Source organism: Monodelphis domestica, chromosome 7 (genome assembly GCF_027887165.1).
Source record: "Monodelphis domestica isolate mMonDom1 chromosome 7, mMonDom1.pri, whole genome shotgun sequence".
In the NCBI taxonomy this organism is placed as follows: domain Eukaryota; kingdom Metazoa; phylum Chordata; class Mammalia; order Didelphimorphia; family Didelphidae; genus Monodelphis; species Monodelphis domestica.
The window spans coordinates 204,580,772-204,604,873 of record NC_077233.1 but is presented as its reverse complement, the minus strand read 5'-3'; the positions used below and the strand labels follow the sequence as shown (position 1 = coordinate 204,604,873).

The 24,102-nt window shown below is 35.0% G+C and overlaps 1 protein-coding gene across 1 annotated transcript in view; it reads left to right on the top strand.

Annotated features, from left to right (window-relative positions):
- The window catches only part of TRPM6 (transient receptor potential cation channel subfamily M member 6), a 256,602-nt gene that overhangs the window by 117,346 nt on the left and 115,154 nt on the right, over positions 1-24,102 (top strand). The window contains exons 7-13 of the mRNA XM_007498544.3: positions 508-679; positions 5,050-5,224; positions 6,234-6,357; positions 11,331-11,403; positions 11,520-11,620; positions 20,342-20,476; positions 23,099-23,152. Of these exons, the coding sequence (XP_007498606.2) occupies positions 508-679; positions 5,050-5,224; positions 6,234-6,357; positions 11,331-11,403; positions 11,520-11,620; positions 20,342-20,476; positions 23,099-23,152 (834 nt within the window). The remainder of the gene's footprint in view (positions 1-507; positions 680-5,049; positions 5,225-6,233; positions 6,358-11,330; positions 11,404-11,519; positions 11,621-20,341; positions 20,477-23,098; positions 23,153-24,102) is intronic.

Here is a 24,102-nt window from a genome sequence, read left to right as displayed (position 1 = left end):
AGTGCTTTGCACATAGTTTGTGCTCAATAGTTGCTCATTCATTTATTTATTCAAAACCAACCCCTGATCTTAAGATACAGAATCTGAATTTTATGCTTTCTTGAGTTCAAGCCCAGCACTCCATCTACTCTGTCATGATGCTTCTATTATTTTCTTTATTATTATTACTATTATTTTACTTCTAATAAAATGAGAAGCTTCAGGTTTCCATATTTTGCATGTTTTAATTTTTTTTTAAATTGGACCTTGTGATTTCATTGGTTAAGGGGATCTTAAGAAACTTTCTTTTATCAGTGTAGTTTGGTATCTATCTTCAGTTTGAGTTAATTAAAGAATTAATTGTGTGTCCTATTTGCTTTGTGTACATCTCAGACCTTAGTACTAAGTTCATTTGGTATGAACAAAACCTGGTTTGATTAACCCATTCATTTTACAACTTTGATTTTATAAGTCAGGACTTGGACTTTGTTCTCATTCTTGGCTGCTTTTTGGTCTCTGATTTCTCAGGTGGTTTGCCTGTATCAAACTCTGGGCAATCCTCTCAGCAAGCTGACCACCCTCAACAGCCTACACTCTCATTTCATTCTATCAGATGATGGTACTGTGGGAAAACATGGAAATGAAATGAAGCTGAGGAGGAACCTAGAAAAATACCTTTCCTTGCAAAAAATACATTCCCGTGAGTAATTCTTGGTTTGTCAGTCAACAAATATTTATTAGTATGATCAAAGAAGATGCTGTGCTGGGTACAGGGAAGCTTATTATATCATAGAAAAAAACCTTAGAGGCCATCAAGTATAATTCTCTCATTTTTCACATAAGGAAACAGGCAAAGAGAGATAAACTGACTTGCTCATTTTTTCATAGGTGGTACATATCTGAGGTAGAATTTAGATTCATATCTTTTCTTCCAGTACCAGCACTCTAACTACTTATCATCACCTGTCTATAGTGAATAGGAAGAATGAATGCAACTATATATATTTAATCACAATGAACAGAATGAGATAGAAAGTATTTGTGGGAATAATGAATCCTCTGAAGTGGTTACATTATTCAAAATTTTCCTGAATATTTCCATTAGATTGGGACCAATTACCATAATTTACATAATTATAACTTGGGACCTAGCTAAGTACTAAATTATGTGGTAAGTTTATAAAGAGTTTTAGAGAGATTGGGATGCTGATAGGATATGGAAGTTGTTGTTGATAGCCAAGTAGGGAAGTCATTTGGGAGCCATTGAAGATTTCTGAGCAAAGGAACAACAGTAGGAACAAAATGGTGTTTTAGGAAGAGGAGAAAGACACTATGCAGTATGTTGGGGGGGTTGAAGGAGAGCTTGAAAGCTAGGAGATCAGTCAGGAGGCTATTGTAGTAATTGAGCAATGAAATAATATGTTTTGATTAAGGTGGTGGCAATGGGAATGCAGCTTTTACATTTAGAGCAAGAGCTTGATCTTTTTTTCCTTCATAACCAATGAAATAGGCAGCTAGGTGGCACAATGGATAGGGTACTGGACTTGGAATCAAGAAGATATGATGAGTTCAGATACTAGATGTGTGACTGAGCAAATCATTTAACCTCTGGATGCCTTAGTTGTATGTAAAATGGAATCTGTAAAATGGAATAATAGCGTTTACCTTCTAGAGTTGAGAGGCTAAAAAAAAGATATTTATAAAGTTCTTTGTAAACTTCAAAGCCCTGTATAAATTCTAGCTGTTATTAATAATCATGTTGTTGATGCAGAAGAGATCTTACCAGAGAAATACTAGAGTTACAAACAATAAGATATACCAAGAGATATCCCTGGAAAGAAGAACTTATATCCTTCTGGACTACTGACAGAAGCTTGAATTTTCTTTGACTTTAGTTTTTGATTCTGATTTAAAAAAATTTTTTAATGCAGAGTAGTATAGTGGATAAAGAACAGGAAGACCTAGATTCAAGTCCTTCCTCTGTCACATACTGGTTATATCATCTTAGGTAAGTCACTGCACATCTCAGATATCTAAGCATCTCCCTAATGCTAAGTGCTGTGAAACAGTAAACAGTTGCTGTTCTTTATTTGTAGATATTCCTTACTGGTAGTTGACTTGATCAATGAAATCACAAATCTTTAAAAAACCCAACAAAACAAGCCTCACCTCTCATACCCTTAGAAAAGTAATAATTAAATCTCATCAATTTTACAGACTAATTGGAGGAGCTGAGATATAGGTTTTGATAATAGAAGGGAGAAGAAAGTTCCCAGAGCGACTTGGGTGGTGAGAAGTGAAGCTACGAAAAGAACCCATAAGGAGAATAAAGGCACAAAGCCATGGTTCTTTAGATAAATTTTGTCCTCTTTGACATTTTGACTGAAATTTCCCTTTTGGAATATGTCAGGATCCCCATCGCTGTTGGTGCCTCTTCCCCTAAATCACTTTGTATTTGGATGTACTTATATGTGTACATGCTGTGTCCCCTCCATGTCTCCTATCCAAACTCTTCCAGGTCAGGGACTGTTTTATTTTCCACTTGAAACTTCCTAGGCTTAGTATAATACCTGACACATAGTAGGTCTTTAATCAATACTTATGTGTTGATTGATTGATTGGCTGAAGTCTCCAATGGTTTTTCAACAATTTTTTCTCTTCTCATCAGTATATTTCTCTAATTTCCTGTGAGCTTTGTATGTCCTGGGTATTTACAGATGGAGGTGTTTCTTTCAAGGACTTTAAATGTCAAAGGTTTTATTGTATAAATTACCTTCAGGGTCATTTTTAGGATACTATTCCTTTCCTTGATGGTGGTGCTGATCTTTTTTAACTTTAAAAATGAGTGGTTCCAAGGAGATATTATAAAAAAAAAAGGCGCAATACGTCAGCATTTCTCAGAAGAGTACTGGTCTCCTTAACTAAAGGACAAGGCACATTGTGCAAGCATGCTATCATATTGTCTTTTTTTTTTTTGCTTTAAAGTAGACAGAATGGGAATGCTAAACCAACTATTCATTCATCCATTAAAAATAGGATGAAATATCTTTGTTTCTTTATGTTTTTCTCTATCATTTTTCAGTCAAATAAATATGTATTCTTGAATAGGACTGGGATTTGAAGAAAGAAATTATTAGATCATTTGGTGACTCAGATCTAATACAATTAATAAAATTGCTAAGAAAAAATTCAACTGCTGTACAAGTCACTGAGTTCAACTGTTTGGAATATGGCCAATATTGCTTAGTTAATTTTCCAAAAGGATGTGCTGACAGTTTCAAATTTGAAGGCATGGATTATAGTTGGCTTAAGAACAAAACAAAACAAAACAGAACCTTTCCACAATCTGAGTCTCCCTAAAAAGGAATAATTCCCTCTTGAATCTGTACCAATGTACCAGAAAACTTTTATTTTGATAGTCTCATACTGTATTGTATGCATGGCCACTCTAGTGATGTACAAGTTCACTTTTCCACGACCCTTCAGAAATCAATCTTAGAAAAAAGTGCCTGTAATAGAGGCAAACTCACATTTACAGTATTGCCAGGACACTTTGTAGAAAACAAAAAAAATATACATATTTTTTTCTTTTGAGGGATTTAATTATTTCCTTCCATGTAAAAATACAAATACCAATATTCTCATACTTTAATAGCATAATGCATTTTTGAGATGATTTGTCCCTTTTGAGGAAGTATAATGTTAAAAATTATAGTTATGGTATCAATTATATCTTATTAATATAACTATAGTAAAAGCATTTGGTTCCCATTTTGGAACAAAAGGCACTAAAATGATAGAACTTAAAAAATTTAGAAAGTATTCTGTTGGTGATATAGCAATATGGAAATAGGTAACAGTACATACAAATAATTCTACTCCATTGGGCAATGTGTCCCTAGGTCAATGGTCTTAGGGTATTCCTAGTAGGTTGTGAAGGAGTTAGAAACTTCAGATTATACATGATAATGTTTTGGTAGCATGTATTTAGATTTAACTATTCAGAATATTTTAGTCATCCATTATGTCAGCACATATGATAAACTTTAATAATTAGAAAAGCCCCAGTCTCTTAAACTTCTAAATGATGTTGTTATATTCATTTATTCATTCATTAATTCAACAAGCACTTTTGAGTGTTTACTATGTACTAGGTACTGTTTCAGGTGTCAAGTCTACAGAGGTGAAAATGAAACAGTCCCTGATACTAAATTGGGGAAATCTCATTTGTTTTAAAGAAGAATGATAAGGGCATTGTAGGATTAAAAAATGTTTCAATAAAAGTACTGAACATCAGTATTAAATTTATACAATTAAAAAATAGAACTGAATAATCATAAAAATCCTTTAACTTATAAGAACTTTTAGATACAAGGGTTGAAGGTATATGGGGAAAATATCATTACTTTTTTTACTTCTTGGTTTGAAAAAACTACTGTACTTTCATTGAAGTTATGCATGACTTAATAGATTAATTCTAGAGAGTTATTTGAGGAACAGAGAATTTAAATGGTTTGCTCATGTTCACACATTTAATGAACATTATTGGAATTTGAACTCAAAATTTGCCTGACTTGCAGTCCATTGTAATATTCTTCCTCCACAGACTTTTATTCAAGACTCCAAAAATATAAAGGAAGATATTTTTCCAGACCTATCATTCATTAGCCATCAGATACCCCATGTCTTGGTTACCAAAAATGCAGAAATAATGCAATTTTTATAGATTTTGTGGTAAATTGATATGACCTGCAGTCCTTGAAAACAATGTCCAGGCTTTTAAATTCTTGTACCCTACAGAAATGAGTATAATATATAAAATAGAATTTGAATATATTTTTCAATTTCTTTTTATTTCTTCTTATTTTTGTTTACCTTTTTAGAAGAAACATTTCACTCTGAGAGCTTTGACATATATTGGTTTAACTTACTTGCTTGATTTTGAAATATCTTGCAAAACATGGTGAATATGTAGAGAAGAGATTGACTTGTCTTTTGGGAAACAAATTCTGCCTTTGGGTTGAGAACTGTACCATAGATGACAGTTTGGTTTTCTGTGTTCCAAAACAGGAATGGGCCAACGTGTACCAGTGGTGGGTCTGGTGGTAGAAGGAGGTCCTAATGTAATCCTCATGGTGTGGGAGTTTGTCAGAGACAGTTCCCCAGTTCCTGTGGTGGTCTGTGAGGGCACAGGCAGAGCTGCTGATCTCCTGGCCTTCACTTACAAACACACAGTTGATGAAGGGTGAGTTTGATGTCTGCTCCTATGCCAGGGTTATTAAGAATACTGAATTGGGCAGGACAGACATTTATATGAACTTTAGGATAAAATAGAGCATAGGATGGTAGATTTACTTGGAGCTGAAGGAGACTGTAGAAGTCACCTAGTTTTATTTGGAGCTCAAAGAGACCTTAGAAGTAACCTAGTTTTAGCTTCTCGTTGTTTAGATGAGGAAATTTAGGTTCAGAGGAGTGACTTACTCAAGATCACACAGGTATTAAGTGTCGAAGTATCTCCTCAATTAAGGAAGATGGGAGCATCGACACTAAAAGTTTCCATTATGGGTCTCTTTTGTGTTTATATTTAGTTTATGCCAAATGTTTATGTTTAGTTTATGCCAAAATGGTCTTTGGAGTCGTAAAAAGGAAGGATTTGGGATTTGGGAAGAGAAGAAATTAACTTTCCCTTTTTCCCTAAATTCAGACTTTTTAATTATATATATATATATATGCATATATATATATACACATATATATATATTTATATACAAACATATATAAATATAGCTAAGTGAAACATACATCCTCTCCCATTTCACATTTCTCTCTTTAGACAAATAAGCAGCTTTGATTTGCCCACCTATAGACATAGTGCAGTATTCTGCCAATGTTAGAAGTGTAGATTTGCTGTTTTTTAAAAAAATGGCTCCAGGTAAACAAAGTTCGAGATCTAGAGCTGAAACAAAAAGTACCAAGTCTTTCTTCTTTCACCCTTCCCTTAATCTGACTCACACTGTTACCATCCAGTGCCCTCGTAGGGGACTTTATAATGGTACTTAATTTCAAGGTCTGGGTATTCTGTGACCACTTTGAACCTGTGCCACACTTAACTCAAACTATGGATTCATTTTGTCTCTAGAATACTTAGAGTCTCAAACTAGTTGCTAACTGCATTTTCTAGTTAAATTTCTTCTATTTCTGATTATTTCCTTCTCTGTACTATATTGGATTATGTCCATTTGTCTTTCTCCCAGGGAACTCCGTCCTTTGGTGAAGGAACAGATCATTCACATGATTCAAAACACTTTCAATTTTAGCCTTAAACAGTCCAATCACCTTTTTAAAATTCTGATGCAGTGTATGGAGCATAAGGATGCTGTGAGTATGATTAATGCATCTTTTCTTTCTTTTTTTTAAGACTGAAATACTTGACTTTAATAAATGTCTTTTTCCTCCTACAAAATTCAGTTTTCAGTTTTAAAATTATAGTTTATTCTATACTATACAGTTTGATATTCAATTCCATCCCTATATCCCTTACACTAATGTTTCAAATCCAACACAATTCATTTAGGCAAATGTGAATTCAACAATTCCATTCAATTTGACCTCAATTAAGCATTTGCATGACACTCTGCTAGGTGCTGAGGATGACAAAAATAAAAAAGGAGATAGTTCTTATCCTCAAAGAGGTTAGTTCCTGTTGTTGGGTTAGAATTTGTGTTCCTATAAGAAACTAAAATATAATTTATGTGGCTAACAAGTGCCATATAACTTGACTAGGTCTGCCATATCTTTTACTCACTTAAAATTTTATTTAAATTTTTATTAATATCTTTTGCTTTCACATTACCTTTATTCACAGATATATCTTTCCCAAGAACACCTTTTTAAAATAAAAAATAAAAGAGAAAACAATTTAATCAATTCCAAACAACATATTAATTGTGAGAATGTGAGCATAGTTCCACATCCTTAGATCCCAAGTGCAAAGAAAAGGAAAGCAAGCATATATTATCTAAAACAAACAAACAAACAAAAACTCTTACCCTCCATCTTAGAATCAATATTATGTATTGGTTCCAAGGCAGAAAAGCAGTAAGGGCTAGGCAATGGGGATTAAATGCCTTACCCAGGGTTGTACAGTGAGGAAGTATCTGAGGTTAGGTTTGAATTGGGACCTCCCATCTCTAAGCTTGACTTTCTATTCATTGAGCCACCTAGCTGCTTCCCTGTATCTTTTTTTTTAATTAAAAAAAAGAGAAAAAGGGAGAATAAATAAATAAAAGAAAGAAAAATTTAATCAAGCCCAACCAATATATTAACTGAATATGAGAAAATATGCAAAATTCCACATCTTTGATCCTCACTAATGCAAAGAAGAGAGACAAGAATGTATTTTAATACCAATATTTGTTATGAAAGCCAAGAGGAGAGAAACATAAAGACAGTGCTATATTCTAAAGTATCTTTATCTTATAGATAGTTTTAGGTACAGTTGCTTCACTTATTGGGCAGTTGTGGAGCAGGTTTCAGATAGGGGCAGTAATGCAGCCTAATATTCAATCAATCAGTAGCCACTTAATACAAAGAAAGGCAAAAGACCAATTCTGTCCTCTAATACTTGGCCTAAGGGAGCCTGAGACAAGTAGAATTTGAAATTTCCTAATTACTCACATTTTGTTTTATTCAATAATTTTAACATGTATCTCATGAAGCATTTACTGGATAGCCTAAAAAGTAGGAAAATTTAGGAGAAAATTTTCTAGGACTGGAATGATCTTTCTTCCAAGGCTTTTCAAGCCTTGTAATTTGTATAATTTGTATTTTTTCATCTGGAAAATCTGAAATGTTAAATATATTTTAATACATGGATTTGGAAATAAGATTCTAAATAGTTGAGAGTTGACTATATTCATGCATACCTGAAGTGTTCATCACATGATTGGAATTGGTGCAATTGTAATTAGAGAATTTTTAGAGTTAATCTAGGCTAATATTATTTTTATAGATGAAGAAATACTCAGAGAATTTGTTATTATTTTTAAATTAAATTTTACTTTTTTAGTGAAAATCCACCTTTTCTCACTCTACTACCCAACTGAGAAATCAAGAAAAACAAAACCCTTGTTACAAAAATGTATAGTCATGCAAAAGAAATTCTTCCATTGGCCATGTCCAAAAAGAATATTCCTGTGGATGTGGATAGTATGTTTCATTATTAGTCTTCGGAAATTGAGGTTGATTATTATGTTAGAATTCTAAAACCTGTTTCAAAGTTTTCTGTCTGCAATATTTGTTATTGTTGCATATATTGTTCTCTCTATTCTACTCCCTTCAGTCTGCATCCATTCAAGTGTTTCCAACTTTCTCTGAATCTTTTTCTTTTCTTATAGTATAATACGATTTCATTATATTCCGATTTTATGACTTGTTCAGTCACTTCCTATTTGATGGGCATTCCTTCAGTTGCTATTAGGAAAAAAAACCCTCTTTTAAAAATATTTTGATACAAATGGATTTTTTCTTTTATCTTTATGGTATATGGACCTATTGGTGGTATTGCTGAGTCAAAAAGTCTGCACAATATAATAGCTTTCAGGACATAGTTCCAAATTATTTTCCAGAATGTCTGGACCAGTTCACAGCTCTACCAACAGTACATCCATGTACCCATTTCCCCCACAAGCCTTCTAGCATCTGTCATTTTCTTTTTTGGTTATCTTTGCCATTTTGATGGATGTGGGGTAGACCATTGCTAAGTGACTTTGTTTAGGGTAGTTAGTTTGTGACAGGTAGTTAATTGGAGAACTGGGATTGAAATCGGATCTCCTGACCAATTCAAGGCTTTCCCCATGCTGATGTAGTTAATATACTTTTCATTGGGAAAAATCTATAGTATTAGATGAAAAACCTTTTAAAAAGTTTTATTTTTTTTAAATACTTATTATTTTTACTCTCCACTTCATTTCCTTAATTAAAGTATTAAAAAAAGAAATCCCTCTTAACAAACATGCAGAGTCGAGTAAAATAAATTCCCATATTAATCATGTCCAAAAATGTTTGCCTCACTTTGAAAAATCTTACCTGTTTTATTGGCTCATCTTTATCTTTCCTATTGATTTAGTAATAATAATATCTCAAATTGATGTAGCAACTAAAGTTTCTAAGGCAACAACTCTATGAAGTGGTTTTATTTAAAAATTTTTAATTTGAAAAGCTATTTTATTTTTCCAATTCCATGTATATACCATTTTCCATATATTTTCTGAAGTTATAAGATCTAAATTGTCTCCCTTCTTTCTCTCCTCCTCCTCCTTGTGGAGATGGTAAGCAGTTTGATCTGGGCTATATATTGCATTATCATGCAAAATATAGTTCCATGTTGTTCATTGTTGTAAGAGAATATTTATAAAATCAACCCCCCTCCAAGTAAAAACATAAAGAAACTAAAGTGAAAAATCACATTCTTTAATATTCATTCAGACTCCAATAGTTCTTTCTCTGGACGTGAATAGCATTCCTCGTCATAAGTCCTTCAGAATTGTCCAGCATCATTGTATTCCTAAGCATAGTGGTCTTTCACAGTTGATCAGACAATATTGCTGTTACTGTGTACAGTGTTCTCCCAGTTCTGATTGTTTCTCTTTCTGTCAATTCATATGTCTTTCTAATTTTTTTCTGAAATCATCCTACTAATCATTCCTTACAGCACAATAGTATTCCATTGCTACCACACACCACAGTTTGTTCAGTTATTCCCCACTTGATGGACATGTCCTCAAATTCCAATTCTTTGTCACTACAAAAGAGTTGCTATGAATGTTTTTGTACAAATAGGCCCTTTACTCTTTAAAAAATTTTTCTTTGGGATACAGACCTAGTAGTGGTATTACTGGAATAAAGTGGATGCATTGTTTTATAGCCTTTGCCTTCCAGAATGTTTAGATCGGTAGTGAAGTGGTTATGTACTGAAAAATAGGGCTTAGATAATTAAGTCCAGATCATGAAGTTGTGTTGGAGTTAGGACTGAAAACCATGTCTCCTGGACTTTAAAGCCCCAAACTATTTCTACTATACTATAAATGGTAGCCAGGTGGTACAGGGGATAGAGCATCAGGCCTTTGATCAGGAAGATTCATCTTGAGTTCAAATCTGACCTCAGACATTTACTAGCTGTGTGATACTGGGCAAATTAGTTAGCCCCATTTATCTCAGTTTCCTCATCTGTAAAATGAACTGGAGAAGAAACTAATAAAACACTGCAGTGTCTTTGCCAAAAAATCATCTCTAAATGAGAGGACATAACCAAATAGTATTTTATCATACCATCTTGCCACTTGTAGGAGATATTAATGGTGTTCCAGGAAACATTATATTTGTCTGATGCCACAGATTTCCCACTTATCTGTTTATTATAGTAGAGCTTCTGTGTTTTCAGAGGATATAACTCCAAGATCTACTGTGGATGGCTAAAATCATGGATATAAGCAAGCACCTGCTATTCCCATATATAATGTGTTTTTCTTTTACATATATATGATAAAGTTTAATTGATATGTTAAACACACAAGATATTATATACATTAGATACAGTAATAATAAAGTACATTGTACATTATTATAAAGTATTATATAGTATTCTCTCCCTTACCCATGAAATATATGTCAGAAGACCCTCAATGGATGCCTGAAACCTTGGATAGATTTCACTTGTGACTATTAACACTTATGTTAACTTCATATATGGTATTGTACTCTTTCTTCTCTGCTTCTACTCCTTGGTTTGGTGCTTCTCAGCCTCCACCCCACCCCTAAAAAAACCCAAACAAACGACTTAAAAAAGAACCCTCCAGTGTAAGCAGAACTGACATGGAGAAACCAAGACCACAGCTGTGGAGGGTGGTCTTCTGTTGCAGAGAGAGACTTTTGCTCCACTTTGTCCAGATGCTGGCCAGTTCTGTCTGTCTACAATAGGTTCCTCCTTCCTCCACATGTCCCTGAATGCCATGCTTGTCCCCTCCCTCATGGGACAACAATCCCATTTCTACCTGCCTCCTTCTCCTGGAAAGACTTTAGGTTACAGAAACCACAGAAAGTGAAACTAGAAATAAGGGGGAACTATTGAACCCATCTTAGGTGTTTTAAGGGGAATAGATATTTGAAATAACTTCTTTTTTAGATCATGTGAATAGTCTGGTTTTTTTCCTGATGATACTTTCAATTTGTTAGTTCTTATCTAAATGGTCATGTTCTATTTCTTGCTTAAGATATTATATTGGTGACCTGAAAGGGAAATTTGCCTTTTTTCTCCCAAATGTATGTCATTTTGTTTTTTTAACCTATTTCAGATCACCATATTTGATGCTGAGTCAGAGGAGCAGCATGACCTCGATTTAGCAATCCTGACTGCTCTGCTAAAAGGTGAGGAAAATTCAAACCTGTTTCCCTGAGATTTTTCAGGGATGAAGAACTTCTCACTTTCTCTTTCCAGCCAAAATAAATGAGTTTTTTGAGTTCAACATTTCCTTTCTTTCCAGGTACAAATTTGTCAGCCTCAGAACAATTAAACCTAGCAATGGCCTGGAACAGAATGGATATTGCTAAGAAGCAGATTCTAATTTATGGACAACACTGGAAGGTACAGTGAAAATATTTCATTTGTGGCTCTGATAGGAGAGACCCTGAATTCCTGTTGCTGAAGTATCTAGATACCCTTTTTTTCTTTCTTGTCTCCCCACCACCCCCTTATTGGGTTGTAGGAAAGGAATGTAAAGAACTCTGTCTATAATGACTTTATAGTCAAGGGACACAGGGTACAGAGAGAGGTTCCTTGGATTCTACTTAGATGAATGATACCTGCTCCTGAAGACTGTGGCTTTAATATTTCTCCTTACAAGGGTCCCTGCTATGTCATGGATGCATTCCTGGGGTTGAGACACAGGATGCCCTAGGAAGGTCTCTTCTAACTCTCCTCCAGGAACTAGTTCCACTGCTGGGGTTCGAGTTTTCTCAGCAGTATGACTTCAGGAAACATTTTGGCTTCCTCTTACCCATGTGTATGAGCATTGACTTAAAAGTCAAAAGACTTTTGACAGACACTACCTGTCCTTGCCTTGGCAAGTCATTTAACTCAATTCCAGACTTACATTTCTCACCTGTAAAATTTAGGACTTCCAGGGTGGCTTCCTGCTTTAAATCTACTCTCCTTTTTGTCTGATTATGCTAGATAGAAGAATTCATCAATACCTAAATTATTCTGTAGTGATGTTAGGGGAGCAGTTAAAGGATTCTTAGTAATCACAGCTGAAAGTATCTAATGATAAAATGTTTAGCCCTTTACAATTGTGAGAAGTATATAAATATTAGTTTTTAGGAGTACTTCTCTCCCACTTCAGAGTGGTTTTCCCTGCCTTCTTTTCTTCTTTAAGGCTACCCGGATGATTTTGAATTACTCTATTTCATGAAAATTATTCTAGAGAGGATGAAAGTATCAATTTATGTATTCTTTTTTTTAAACCCTTATCTTCTGTCTTGGAGTCAATACTGTGTGTGTATTGGTTCCAAGAAAGAAGAGTGGTAAGGGCTAGGCAATGGGGGTTAAGGGACTTGCTCAAGGTCACACAGCTGGGAAGGGTCTTAGGTCAGATTTGAACCTAGGACCTCCAGTCTCTAGGCCTGGCTCTCAATCCACTGAGCTACCCAGCTGCCCCTAACTTACATATTCTTAGGCAACTTTTTAAAGAGTGATAGCATTCTTATCCAGTGATGGCAAACCTATGGCACAGGTTACAACTATGGCACACAGAGTACTCTCTGTGTGCCCCCCCCCTCCCAGTTAATTACTAGAAAGGCAGAGGGACTCTTGAGAGGCCACTCCCCTCCCCATCTTTATACTTGCTGAGCACATTCCTCACTTCATCCACACCCCACCCAGCAGCCCAAAGGGAGCACTTTCTCCCTCTCCTGTGTGGAGAAAGGGGGGGAAGGCACACTTGGCACTTGTTGGGGAGACAGGCATGGCATTCAGTCTGGGGAGTGGGGGTGGGCCCTGATACTCCTTCTTTCTTTATTTCTTTAATTTTTTCATCATAAGTTATTTCTTTAGTCAATTTAGAACATTATTCCTTGGTTACAAGAATCATATTCTTTCTTCCCTTCCGCACACCTTCCCGTAGCTGATGTGCAATTCCACTGGATTTTACACATGTCCTTGATCAGAACCTATTTCCATGTTGTTGGTGTTTGCACTAGAATGTTCATTTAAAGTTTACATCCCTAATCATATTCCTCTCAACCCATATAATCAAACAGTTGTTTTTCTTTGGTGTTTCTACTCCCACAGTTTCCCTATTAATTTGGACAGTGTTCTTTCTCATAAATCCCTCAGACTTGTTCAAGATCACTTTATTGCCACTAATGGAGAAGTCCATTACATTCGATTTTACCACAGGGTATCAGTCTCTGTGTACAATGTTCTCCTGGTTCTGATTCTTTCGCTCTGCATCAATTCCTGGAGGTCATTCCAGTTCCCGTGGAATTCCTCCAGTTTATTATTCCTTTGAGCACAATAGTATTCCATCCCAACATATACCACAATTTGTTCAGCCATGATACTCCTTCTTTAAAAGGTTCCCTGCCATTTATATATATCATCTCCCTCAAGTCCTTCTAAATCCCAAAAATGTAAGCAACACTATTGTTAATTACTCTTTTGATATTTATGACTGATTATTTTGGATGGAGTGAAAATATCATACCAAAGAGCCTGTGTATATTGTATATACACTTAAATAGTGCAGCAGAATTCTTTGTGTAATCAGTGTTTAAAGGGTATTTATACTCATAGGACTTTTGTAAAGTGAAAAGAGCTTTGGATTAAGAGTCATTAGGCTTTAATTCTTGCCTTGTCTCTGTTGCCAATAAGCTCCTAAAATGCAGATCTGATCATCCTCCCACCCCTTCCCTCTTTTTTTCCCCCATTATAAAAACTAAGTAACTAGTTCCCTGTTACCTTCAGGATCAAATATAAATTCTTTTGTTTGACTTTTAAAGCTCTATACACATCTAATTTCATCCTACTTTTTCTGTTTGATTACACAGAACAAACACTATAGTTCAGACAACATTCATTGATCATTCCTCTCATGTGACACCCATTTTCCAATTTTTTTGCCTTTGAATTAATTACCTCCCACATCTGATATGTTCTTTCTCCTTTCTTCTACCTTTAAGAATCTCTGGTTTCCTTCAGGACTTCCTTTAAGGATCATCTTCTATATAAGGACTCTTTCTCAGATCTCCCCATTTGTAAGCACCTTTCTCTTGCCTTACCATGAATGTGTTTTACACATACTTACACATATATGTATATATATATATGGATATAACATATATTTATATATCAGGAATTTTTTTTTCTTAAACCCTTACTTCTCTTGGAATCAATGCTAAATATTAATTCCAAGGCAGAAGAGCAATAATGGCTAGGTAATGGGGGTTAATTCACTTACCCAAAGCCACACAGCCAGGAAATATCTGAGATCACATTTGAACCCTGGATCTTCTGTTTCTAGACCTGACTCTATGTACTAAGTTACTTAGCTGTCCCTATGCTAGAAATTCTTAACCTTTTTTTTTTTTTGGTGACACAGACTCATTTGCTGGTTTGGTGAAGTTTATGGACTCCTTTCTCAGAATAATGAATGTTTTGTTGATAATTTGCATAATTAAAAGAAAGACTACATTCATTTTATGTAGAAGTGAGTGAAAATAAGTTGTAACTTTTTCCAATCTAAATTCATAGGCTCCCTCCCCTCCACCCCAAAGTTTGCCCAGGTTAAGAACACTCCTCCATTAATAATAATATTATTAGCTAGCATTTCTATAGTGCTTTATATTTTGTAAAGTATTTACATATGTTATGTATTAAAATTAAATTGTGGTTGGACTCTGAATAGTATTAGGTAGTCTCCAGGGATTTAATTCTAAATCTCAAAATGAATTACTAAAGTAAATAAGAATTTATGGTAGTTTATTTACAATATTTACAATAGAAGGAAGATATTAAGGAATGAGAGAGAGAGAAAAAACTCTGGCTTCTTCTGATATCAGTTAGAAATTCTAAGTTCCAGCCAAGGGAAGAGAGTCTCAAGAAGTTGAGTCTTTCCTGGAGGCTTCATGCCTCCATAAAGGTGGGGTCACTAAGTCAGTTTTTCACTCACCAAGGGTAACATTCTAAAAGAAGTCTAGGTGTTCCTCTTCTAGTCACTCGTCTGTCCTTTACTCCAAGCCTGATGACTGACTCTCTGAATGCCATCTTCCCTTCAGCTCAGTGACTGTTCCTTCACTCCAGTCTTTTTTCCCTCTATTTAAAGACCTTTTTCTCTTGTGTCACCTCCTCTAAATTTTTATGTCTACCAATCATAGCAGACGCTTTTCTCCAGTTCTGCCCATTCTTTAGTTCTCACCTTCTTTGGTTAGATTTTCTCCAGGACTCTTTAGAGTCCTTTAGTTCTCTTTAGTTCTCAACTTCTCTGTACTTTTTGGATTACTTAAAACCTCTTTTGTTAAGTTCACCTTTTGTAGTTAAAATCTAAAATTAGATTGTAATTTAAAAGTCTAGCTTCATTATAAAGTAAGAGCTAAATACCTTCCTTGTTACAATCAGGAGATTACAATTTTATCTTCATAATAAAGAAAGAGTTAAGTATCTTCATTGTTATAATCAGAAGATAGCTAAATCCAATCTTCACATAACTCATTTGAATATAAACTCTCTAAGTGTAGGGATGACTTTTGACTCCAGCATAGTGAATGACACAAAGCACTTGCTTAATAAAAACTTGTTGTTTGTGTTATACATCCTGGAGACAAGTTACTTAGCATATATGTATCTCAGTTAGTTTTCTCCACAAAATAAGGGAATTTGACTAGAGGTTCTCCAAGGTCCATTCCAATTCTGACATTCTTAGGATTTAGAGTATGCTTTTTCTACTTTTAAATGATGATAGTTGTGTCTTTTGTGAATTTTTAATAGCCATATCCATTAATGATGAGTTCCCTAGTTCCCTTGTTATGCATAGGATCTTCTGGCACTCCTTAATGTCTTAAAAAAGTGACATGAAATTACTGTTGCTTTTTTTCCTTCCAAGGAGGGCATCATATTACCATTGGTCCTCCCAATCTTTCTTTTTCCCTGAAGGAAAGACTAATATTAATGTGGTGTTGTTTATATGTATTTTTTTTAGTTACTAGAGTGTGCTTTATCATATGCAATACCCTGTGAAGTCATTTGTGTCCCTATGTTCAGTTTCTTGGTTAGTAACAAGTACTCCCCTCCCACCCCCCAAGTTATTGTTTTCATGGGAAAAATATGATTTACTTTATGGCTTGGTGTTTAGAAAACATATTACATAAAAAGCAGAAGTTTCCTGAATTTACCTTATCTCTCCATTACCAAGTGCCTTTAGTACAAAGACTGAATCATTTTGTTCTTTGTATTCCCCATATTGCCCAACAAGCCTGCCTTGTATATAATAGACTTTTAAAAAAATTAAATTTATTTTTTCAGTAAGCATTTTTGTCTCCTATCCTTTCTTCCCATTAAAAAATAACAAAACTCTTGTAAAAAATGAATATAATCAAACCAATCAAATGACAATATTAAACATATCCAAATATATGTGTTTTATTGTTTTCCCTCTTTCTTAGTATGTGGGTGGGGTGTATGGGGTGCTCAGGGAGGGGTAGTATCTCTGGTATGGAGGGCTTGTCGTGCCCTCCTAGGGCAGCTCTCCAACCTCTGACCCTCACCTGACACCCAGCTCTCACTTGTGGCTCCTAGTAGCTGCTAGCATGCGGCAGCGGCCACACCCCGGGCAACGGCTTCGACAGGCCGGCTAAACCTTGTGAGGGTAGCCATCGGGTCGTCGTGGACCCCTGGTGAACCAGGGCTTTGCTCACCCAGCATGTGAAGACTCTTTTGGCTGAACAGACGGAAGAAACCAATAAAAAGGTTCAACAGCTGAGATGGTGATGCAGCAAAGCACTGTGGAGTGCTCAGGGCGTGTTGGAGCACAAAGGACAACACGGCCATCCAATGCAGCTGAGGAAGTCTCCAGGTGTAACGACTTTTTGTGCCACTGGACCCAGGCTTCCAACGCTGAGAGAGTGGGACTGTCTCTGTGCATCAACTTTTCCACTTAAATCTCATTTATGCACAAGTGTCTTTGTGCACACTCATCTATACACCATAGTTGAAAATGCACAAAGACAATCGTCATCCTCGGTTACCGAGAGACTACTACTACTACTAGTATGTGGGTAGCATTCTTCATCATTCGTCCCCTGAAATTATGATTGATTAGTACATTGATCAAATTTCTTTGAAAGCCTGAGACAAGAACCACGTAGCATTATACTATGTGAAAGGGAGTTGTTGCATGTTTTTGAATTTGTATCATTTGAAATTAATTATGTAAAATATGATATTTGGTTCCAGACCAATGTAAATTTGCTGTGTGAATTTGGAGGGTCATTATTTCCACTATTTGAGACCCAACTGTAGTTTATTAGTTCAATTCCTTATTTTATAGGTGAAGACATTGAGGCTCAAAGAGGTTATTACTGTTCTAAGATCATATAGTTAATATGTAATAGACCCAGCATTCAAACTCAGGCTCCCAACTCCAGATCCAGAGTGTTCTTCATCAAAATTATCTGGGTGTTAATTTCCTCACTTTTACTCCCATTTCCTGTCATTTTTTTCTATTACCTGTTGACTTCCTTTGTGCTTTTTTTTTCACTTTTTTTCCCCATTCACTTTCATTTAATTGAAGGAACTTGTTTGGAAATAATATGTATCAGAGTATATTCTTTTACTTTATCCTATCATGTGGATTTTTGATGATATCTGGGTGCTGTCAGGAACCAAGTTTGGGGCATAATTGCTATCACCATTAACTATTTACTTGCTTTGAGTCACATATAAATGCTATACTTTTATTTTTTTTTAAACCATTACCTTCTGTCTTGGAGTCAATACTGTGTATTGGCTCCAAGGCAGAAGAGTGGTAAGGGCTAGGCAATGGGGCTTAAGTGACTTGCCCAGGGTCACACAGCTAGAAGTGTCAGAGGCCAGATTTGAACCTAGGACCTCCCATCTCTAGGTTTGGCTCTCAATCCACTGAGCTACCTAGCTGCCCCCTAAATTCTATGTTTTTAGCCCATTTCTGAGAAAGGCTGTGTTCCCCTTCTAATTTTTTGCATCCTCAGAACTCAGCAGAATGTCTGCCATAGAATAGACACTTGATAAATGTTAAGTTTATTAACTGAGTCCTACCTTATTTACCCCAATCCCAAATTTGTGCTCAAATGATTTCTTGTTCTAAGCATCCAACCTACATGTCAAAGAATCATATTTTAAATTTTAGTACTATTGCTAAAATGCCATTTTGAGGCCCCTGAAAATATTCTTCAACTCTTTCCAGTTTTCTCAAAATCTCTCTTGTCACTAATAACTTTCTTTGTTTCTAATCAGATTAGAAGATAGATGCAGTATTTACTTAAGAATGAAAGAAATGTTTTTAGAAAATAAGGGTACCCTCAAAAAAAGATAAAAAAAGAGAATAAACAACGTATATGGAAAATATCTAAACAATACTTTTTATTTTAGCAAATAACTGGAAACCAAGTAGGTGCCCATCAATTGGGGAATGTACTGGAAAATGATTAAACCTAAAGAAATGATGAAAAGGACAGATTTTGGAGGGATTTGCATGAAATGAGCAGACTATGGGAACAGGTTAGACAATGATTACAACATTGTAAAGGAAGAACACTGGGAACTTCTTTCCCTGACCAACATAATGGCCAATCACAACTCAGAGATCTTCAGATGAATGTGCTTGGCAGAGAGGTAATGGATTAAAGAGGTAGAATGAGGTATACTTTTCCTGGCACAATCAATGTGATTTATTTTGTGTAACTATATTTATATAAGGGGAATCTTATTTTCTTTGAGTCGGGGAGTGGAAGAATAGTCATAATGATAATTTAAAAAGGAAGAAAAGAAAGGAAGAAATGAATGAATAAATGAATAATTAAATGAATAATTAAAAAAACAGACAATAGAGAACAGGAGGGAGTTCTGAAGGATTCACAGGCAAGCAAGCAGGTAGAATTGGAACTACCAGGTTAAAATTTAAATACATATATTTCTCCCTTTTCCCACTCAGGTATATACAGTGCACATTCAAGATTTCACAAGAAGTTTACTTTTTCTAATTTTCTTTTTTATGGGCAAATGCTCATAGTTGTTAATATTTGTCAAGTTTGCAAGAATAAAAAAGAAAATAAAAAAAACAACCTGAGGTGAAAGTTTAAATTCTATACAAATTTTTTTCCTTAAGGAAATTTTATATTTATCCCAACTCACTATCTGGAATATAGATCTTGAGCTGGGAGGGACCTTGGAAGCCATTTAGTCAAAGCCCCTAATTTTATGGATGACAATACTGAGGTTTGTGGTTAACTGAATTTCCCAGTGTTGAAAAGATAGTAAATATCAGAGGCAGGCTTTTAACATAGGTAATTGGTCATTTAATCTTGTTTTTCTCAGTTTCCTTATTTCTAAAATGAACTGGAGAAGAAAATGTCAAACTCCTTTTGTATCTTTGCCCAGAAATCCCAAATGGGGACATGAAGAGTCAGACATGACTGAAAAAACCCAAACAACTCTTGTAAGATTATAAGTTGTGAAGGAGTTGCTGACTTATATTAATTATAGAAAGTTTCCTCATTCAGGGGTTTCTTATACCAAAGAAATCATAGGCCTATCCCTTATTTACATTCCTCTGACTCCAGAGCCAGTGATTTTCCACTGTACCACGCAACCCTCCCTTGGGTGCAAAGATAAATGACAACTATTGTTACCGTTTAGATAAAAACAATATTTTGAATTTTTAGACAGAATGGGAAACTTTAAATGGCATTTTTGAAAAAATTCTTTTCTTCAACCTTAGAAACAATACTGTGCATCATTTCCAAGGTAGAAGAATGGTAAAGGTATACTATGGGTATTAAAGGGCTTGTCTGGGGTCACATAGCTGGGAAGTGTCTGAGGCTAAATTTGAACCTAGGACTACCCGTCTCCAAGCTTGGTTCTCAGTCCATTAGTTCTAAATTGTATTTCCTAGGAAAATGCCGGTGTTTCAAGGTTTCATCCATTTGACTCTTTTTTTTCTCTCTTTTAGTTCTTTAGTACCATGATTAAAGCTGGGTGGGACCTCAGAGGTTTAGATATAAAAAAAGGGGTCATAGTTCTCTTCTTAATTCTTCTTGTTTCCTTTGTACCTTGAAGGCTGGGTCTTTGGAACAAGCCATGATGGATGCTTTAGTGATGGATCGGGTAGATTTTGTGAAACTCTTAATAGAATATGGAGTGAACCTGCACCGGTTTCTCACTATTTCCCGGCTAGAAGAGCTCTACAATACAGTAAGTATTGCAAGTGATTTCATCACCCTTGGGATTCAGGTACCCTATTCTAGGATTTGTATTTCATACTTGAGAAGAAATATAGGAATTAAATTGGGATGGTTCGCAGAAAGATAGACTTTTATATCTAAGGTGAAAATTGAGCAGAAAATTCAGTTTTCTACAGTGGTATTTCTTTACCTATTTTTACTTTGACAAATGAACTTGAATAAAATATTTGACCAAGAGTGATGGTACACAGCTACAATCATCTAAACAGAGGCTGAGGTTAAATGAGTTATCTGAGGTTATACAGCTAGTAAGTGTACAAGTATTCCTGACTCCAAGTCCAGTGCTTTGTACACTGTGTTGGATGATGAGGATGAAACTGGTGGATTGTTTGAGCTCTGAAGTACTGAGCCACACAGTAGGGGTAAGCTAGTCTGGTGTCTGCACTCAGTTTAGTATTGATATGGTGAGAACCTGGGAGCTGGAAGGCTATTAGACTACCTGAGGAAGGGGTGCACTAGTCCAGGTTGAAAATAGAACTCATTCATATTAGAAGGACCAATGGCATCAGGTGATGTAATAATGTGCTTGATCCTTTGAGACAATCTTAAACTCCATTCCTTTTTTAAGTTTCCATTATGGTTAGCAATGAGAATCGCCCAAGAGTGACTATTGTACTTCTAGCCTGGGTGAAATAGAGATTCCAAGTCTTTAAAAAAGGAAAAGAAATTAAAAGAAAATATTTGTAGTATGCTGTTTTTATGTTGAAATGAGTTATTAGTTAGCCTAAAGAAATTTACTACCAATAACATTAGAGTATGTTTGGATCTTAAATATATTTTCTGTAATAAATATCTCACTACTCCACCAAATCTTTGACGCCTTATCTACTCCCTGACCCCTAAATAAACCACATGTGTAGTCCTTCTTCTGAGACTTTCCCTATGTCATCCTTTCAAATTGGAATGCCTGTGATGCTCTTTTGAGCTGAGCTAAATCCTTCCCTCCTTTCAAAGCACAATTTTAAGTCTCATAACTTCCATGAAGTTTTTTCTGACCTCTCCCAAACACCAGTGTTCTGAAATCCTCTGAATTCTGAACTCCTGCATATGACTTCTCCCCATTCCTCAACATGTGCTCTCTTGGATTTTAGGGTTTTGTTTGGTTTTATGAGACTGTATCTGCCTATCTCATCCAGACTGGAAGTAGCACAGTGACCCACTCCCATTGCTGACTGGCATGGAATCTTTGTCCTGCTTTGTTTCTGATCTGGACTGGTTCGTCTCTACTCAGGCGGCTTGGTGACATCCCTTTTTGGGGGGCTTCCAATAATGGTGCTGGATTTAGTTTGGATATTCAAATTGGATATTCAGAATCGGTCATTTAGAACTCAGCTCAAAAATCAGTGACCTTTTAGTAGCATAGATTATAGTTGTGGGCCACCACATCTGGATTTTTTTTTTCTTTAAATTTAGGTAGCTGAATGGCATAGTGTACATAGAGTACTGGATCTGGAGTCAGGAATCCTCCTACACTTACAAGCTATGTGGGTATTCACTTAACCTATAGACCTCTGTTTTGTCATCTTTAAAATGGGAATAATAATAACATCAGTCTGACAGAGTTGATGTGAAGTTCAGATAACATGTAAAGTTCTTTGCCAATCTTAAAGTGCTCTATACATTTAAGCTACTATGCATGTATATTATTTACTTGGCTAGATTACACACAAATTAATGGCAATGTGGACCTGAAATTAAATTTTTTTTCTCAGAGCCTAGGTTGTAGCAATGTCCTTCACCAATAGGCAGTCAATGAATGTTTATTGATTGATTAATTTATATATTTAGATAAGCTATATGAAAAAATTAATTTTATAAAGTATAATAATATATTAAGCAGAATTGTTCTGACTTCTAACATATGATTAATTCATAACTTTTAATATATTATTCTTACTTTTAAATGATTTTCCAATATAATTATGTCAGTACTTAGGAAACAGACAATAAAGGCATCAAATTTAAGTGAAAGCTATTGAGAGTGTTTAATATTCTCACATGTGATTTTCTGTTATGATAATATACTTTTCCTTAATCCATGTTAATTTAAAGCATATTGGTTTTTAATTCTATAGTGACTGAAATTCTCAAGAGAGAGAATTTCTTAATTTAAAAATAATTTATTTTTTGACTGGTCATGATATCCTAATTATGGTCGAATGACTCTCAGAACCATCATAAGACAAAGGAAAATGCTTGATCCATGTATCCATATGCAGTTTTTGGGAGCTCATTATTCAGTTCCTCCCTTAAACATCCCAAGAAATCTCTAATTGGCAATCACTAATTAGGAAGTGGTCCATCAAACCCATATCCCTTCCCCAAACTGACATGTAGTTTTGCACATATGCTGGAAAAGTATCACTGCAGAACTTTCCTGTTAGCCAGTCTATGAAAGGACACATTCCTCAGGACAAAGAGAATGCAAAATTTTATAGACAGTGGAGCCAAGTCTTAAATCTGGGTCAGAAACTCTTCCAAATAGAGAAGAACTGGGCTGTTATAATCCAGGATTGATATAAAAATAATACAATATATGAAAAATACTCACAATACTTATTTGTTATTACAGAAACAAGGATCTGTCAATGTGCTCTTGAATCATCTTGTTCGAGATGTAAAACAGGTAATCAACTGGATATTGAAGTTCTGAGAAATACAGAAAATTTCTTAGTATGTTTCAGAGTTCAGAAGCTTTAATTCTAGAAAAGATCTTAACTATGTAGTCATATTCACTCACACTATTGAAGAGGAAACTAAGATGAGGAGAGGTTCAACGTTTGGCCAAGAGCCAAGGTTTAAACCCTAGGCATCCTTATTCTAGCTTTAGTGTACTTTCTAACATACCATGGAGGGAGTCACCAGTGAATGGAAAGTTATGAACACTTCATCCAATTTTATTTTTAACATGAGTTCTCATTTTTGAAAGAGACTTTGGAAAAAAGACAGAGATGATAAAACAAAATTTGTTTTTGTTCACTTACTTTTTAATAGCTGAACCCATTATTTACTTAATCTTTATTACTTTTATAAAATTTTAACACTCATTTCCTTCCTTTGTACCCTGAACTTCTAGCTTTATTTACAACTGTAAATTAGAAGTGCCTTTCCAAATATGTAATTGTTATCATTCTTTTTTAATGGTTCATTGTTTAAGGCTCCTCCCTCCCCACCATCTCCTATTCTATTAAAAATGATCTTTTTGAAGTCAAATATATTGGTAGGAATTTTTATTAGTTTTTTGTTATATGGTGAAAGGAATTTGTAGAAGATTATATTTTGGAGAATGAGTGGAAAAAGGGTGTCAGTACTATACATTTTTGCTTATGGATGCATTTGTGGGCTCTGTTGCATTGCAATGGTATTTATTCAGTACTTCCACTAATTATACGAAATCTTTGTTACATAAATGCCAGAGAAATGAAGAAAGTAGATGAAAGTAGGTAATCTTTAAGATTGATAAGGAAGAAAAACATTAACTTTTGTTGCTAATTCACAAGGGTAAATGGAATGTGAGAAATTTCGGTCAATGAAAACTTTACATTTTTCCAGACATCATGTGCCACAAAATTAGAT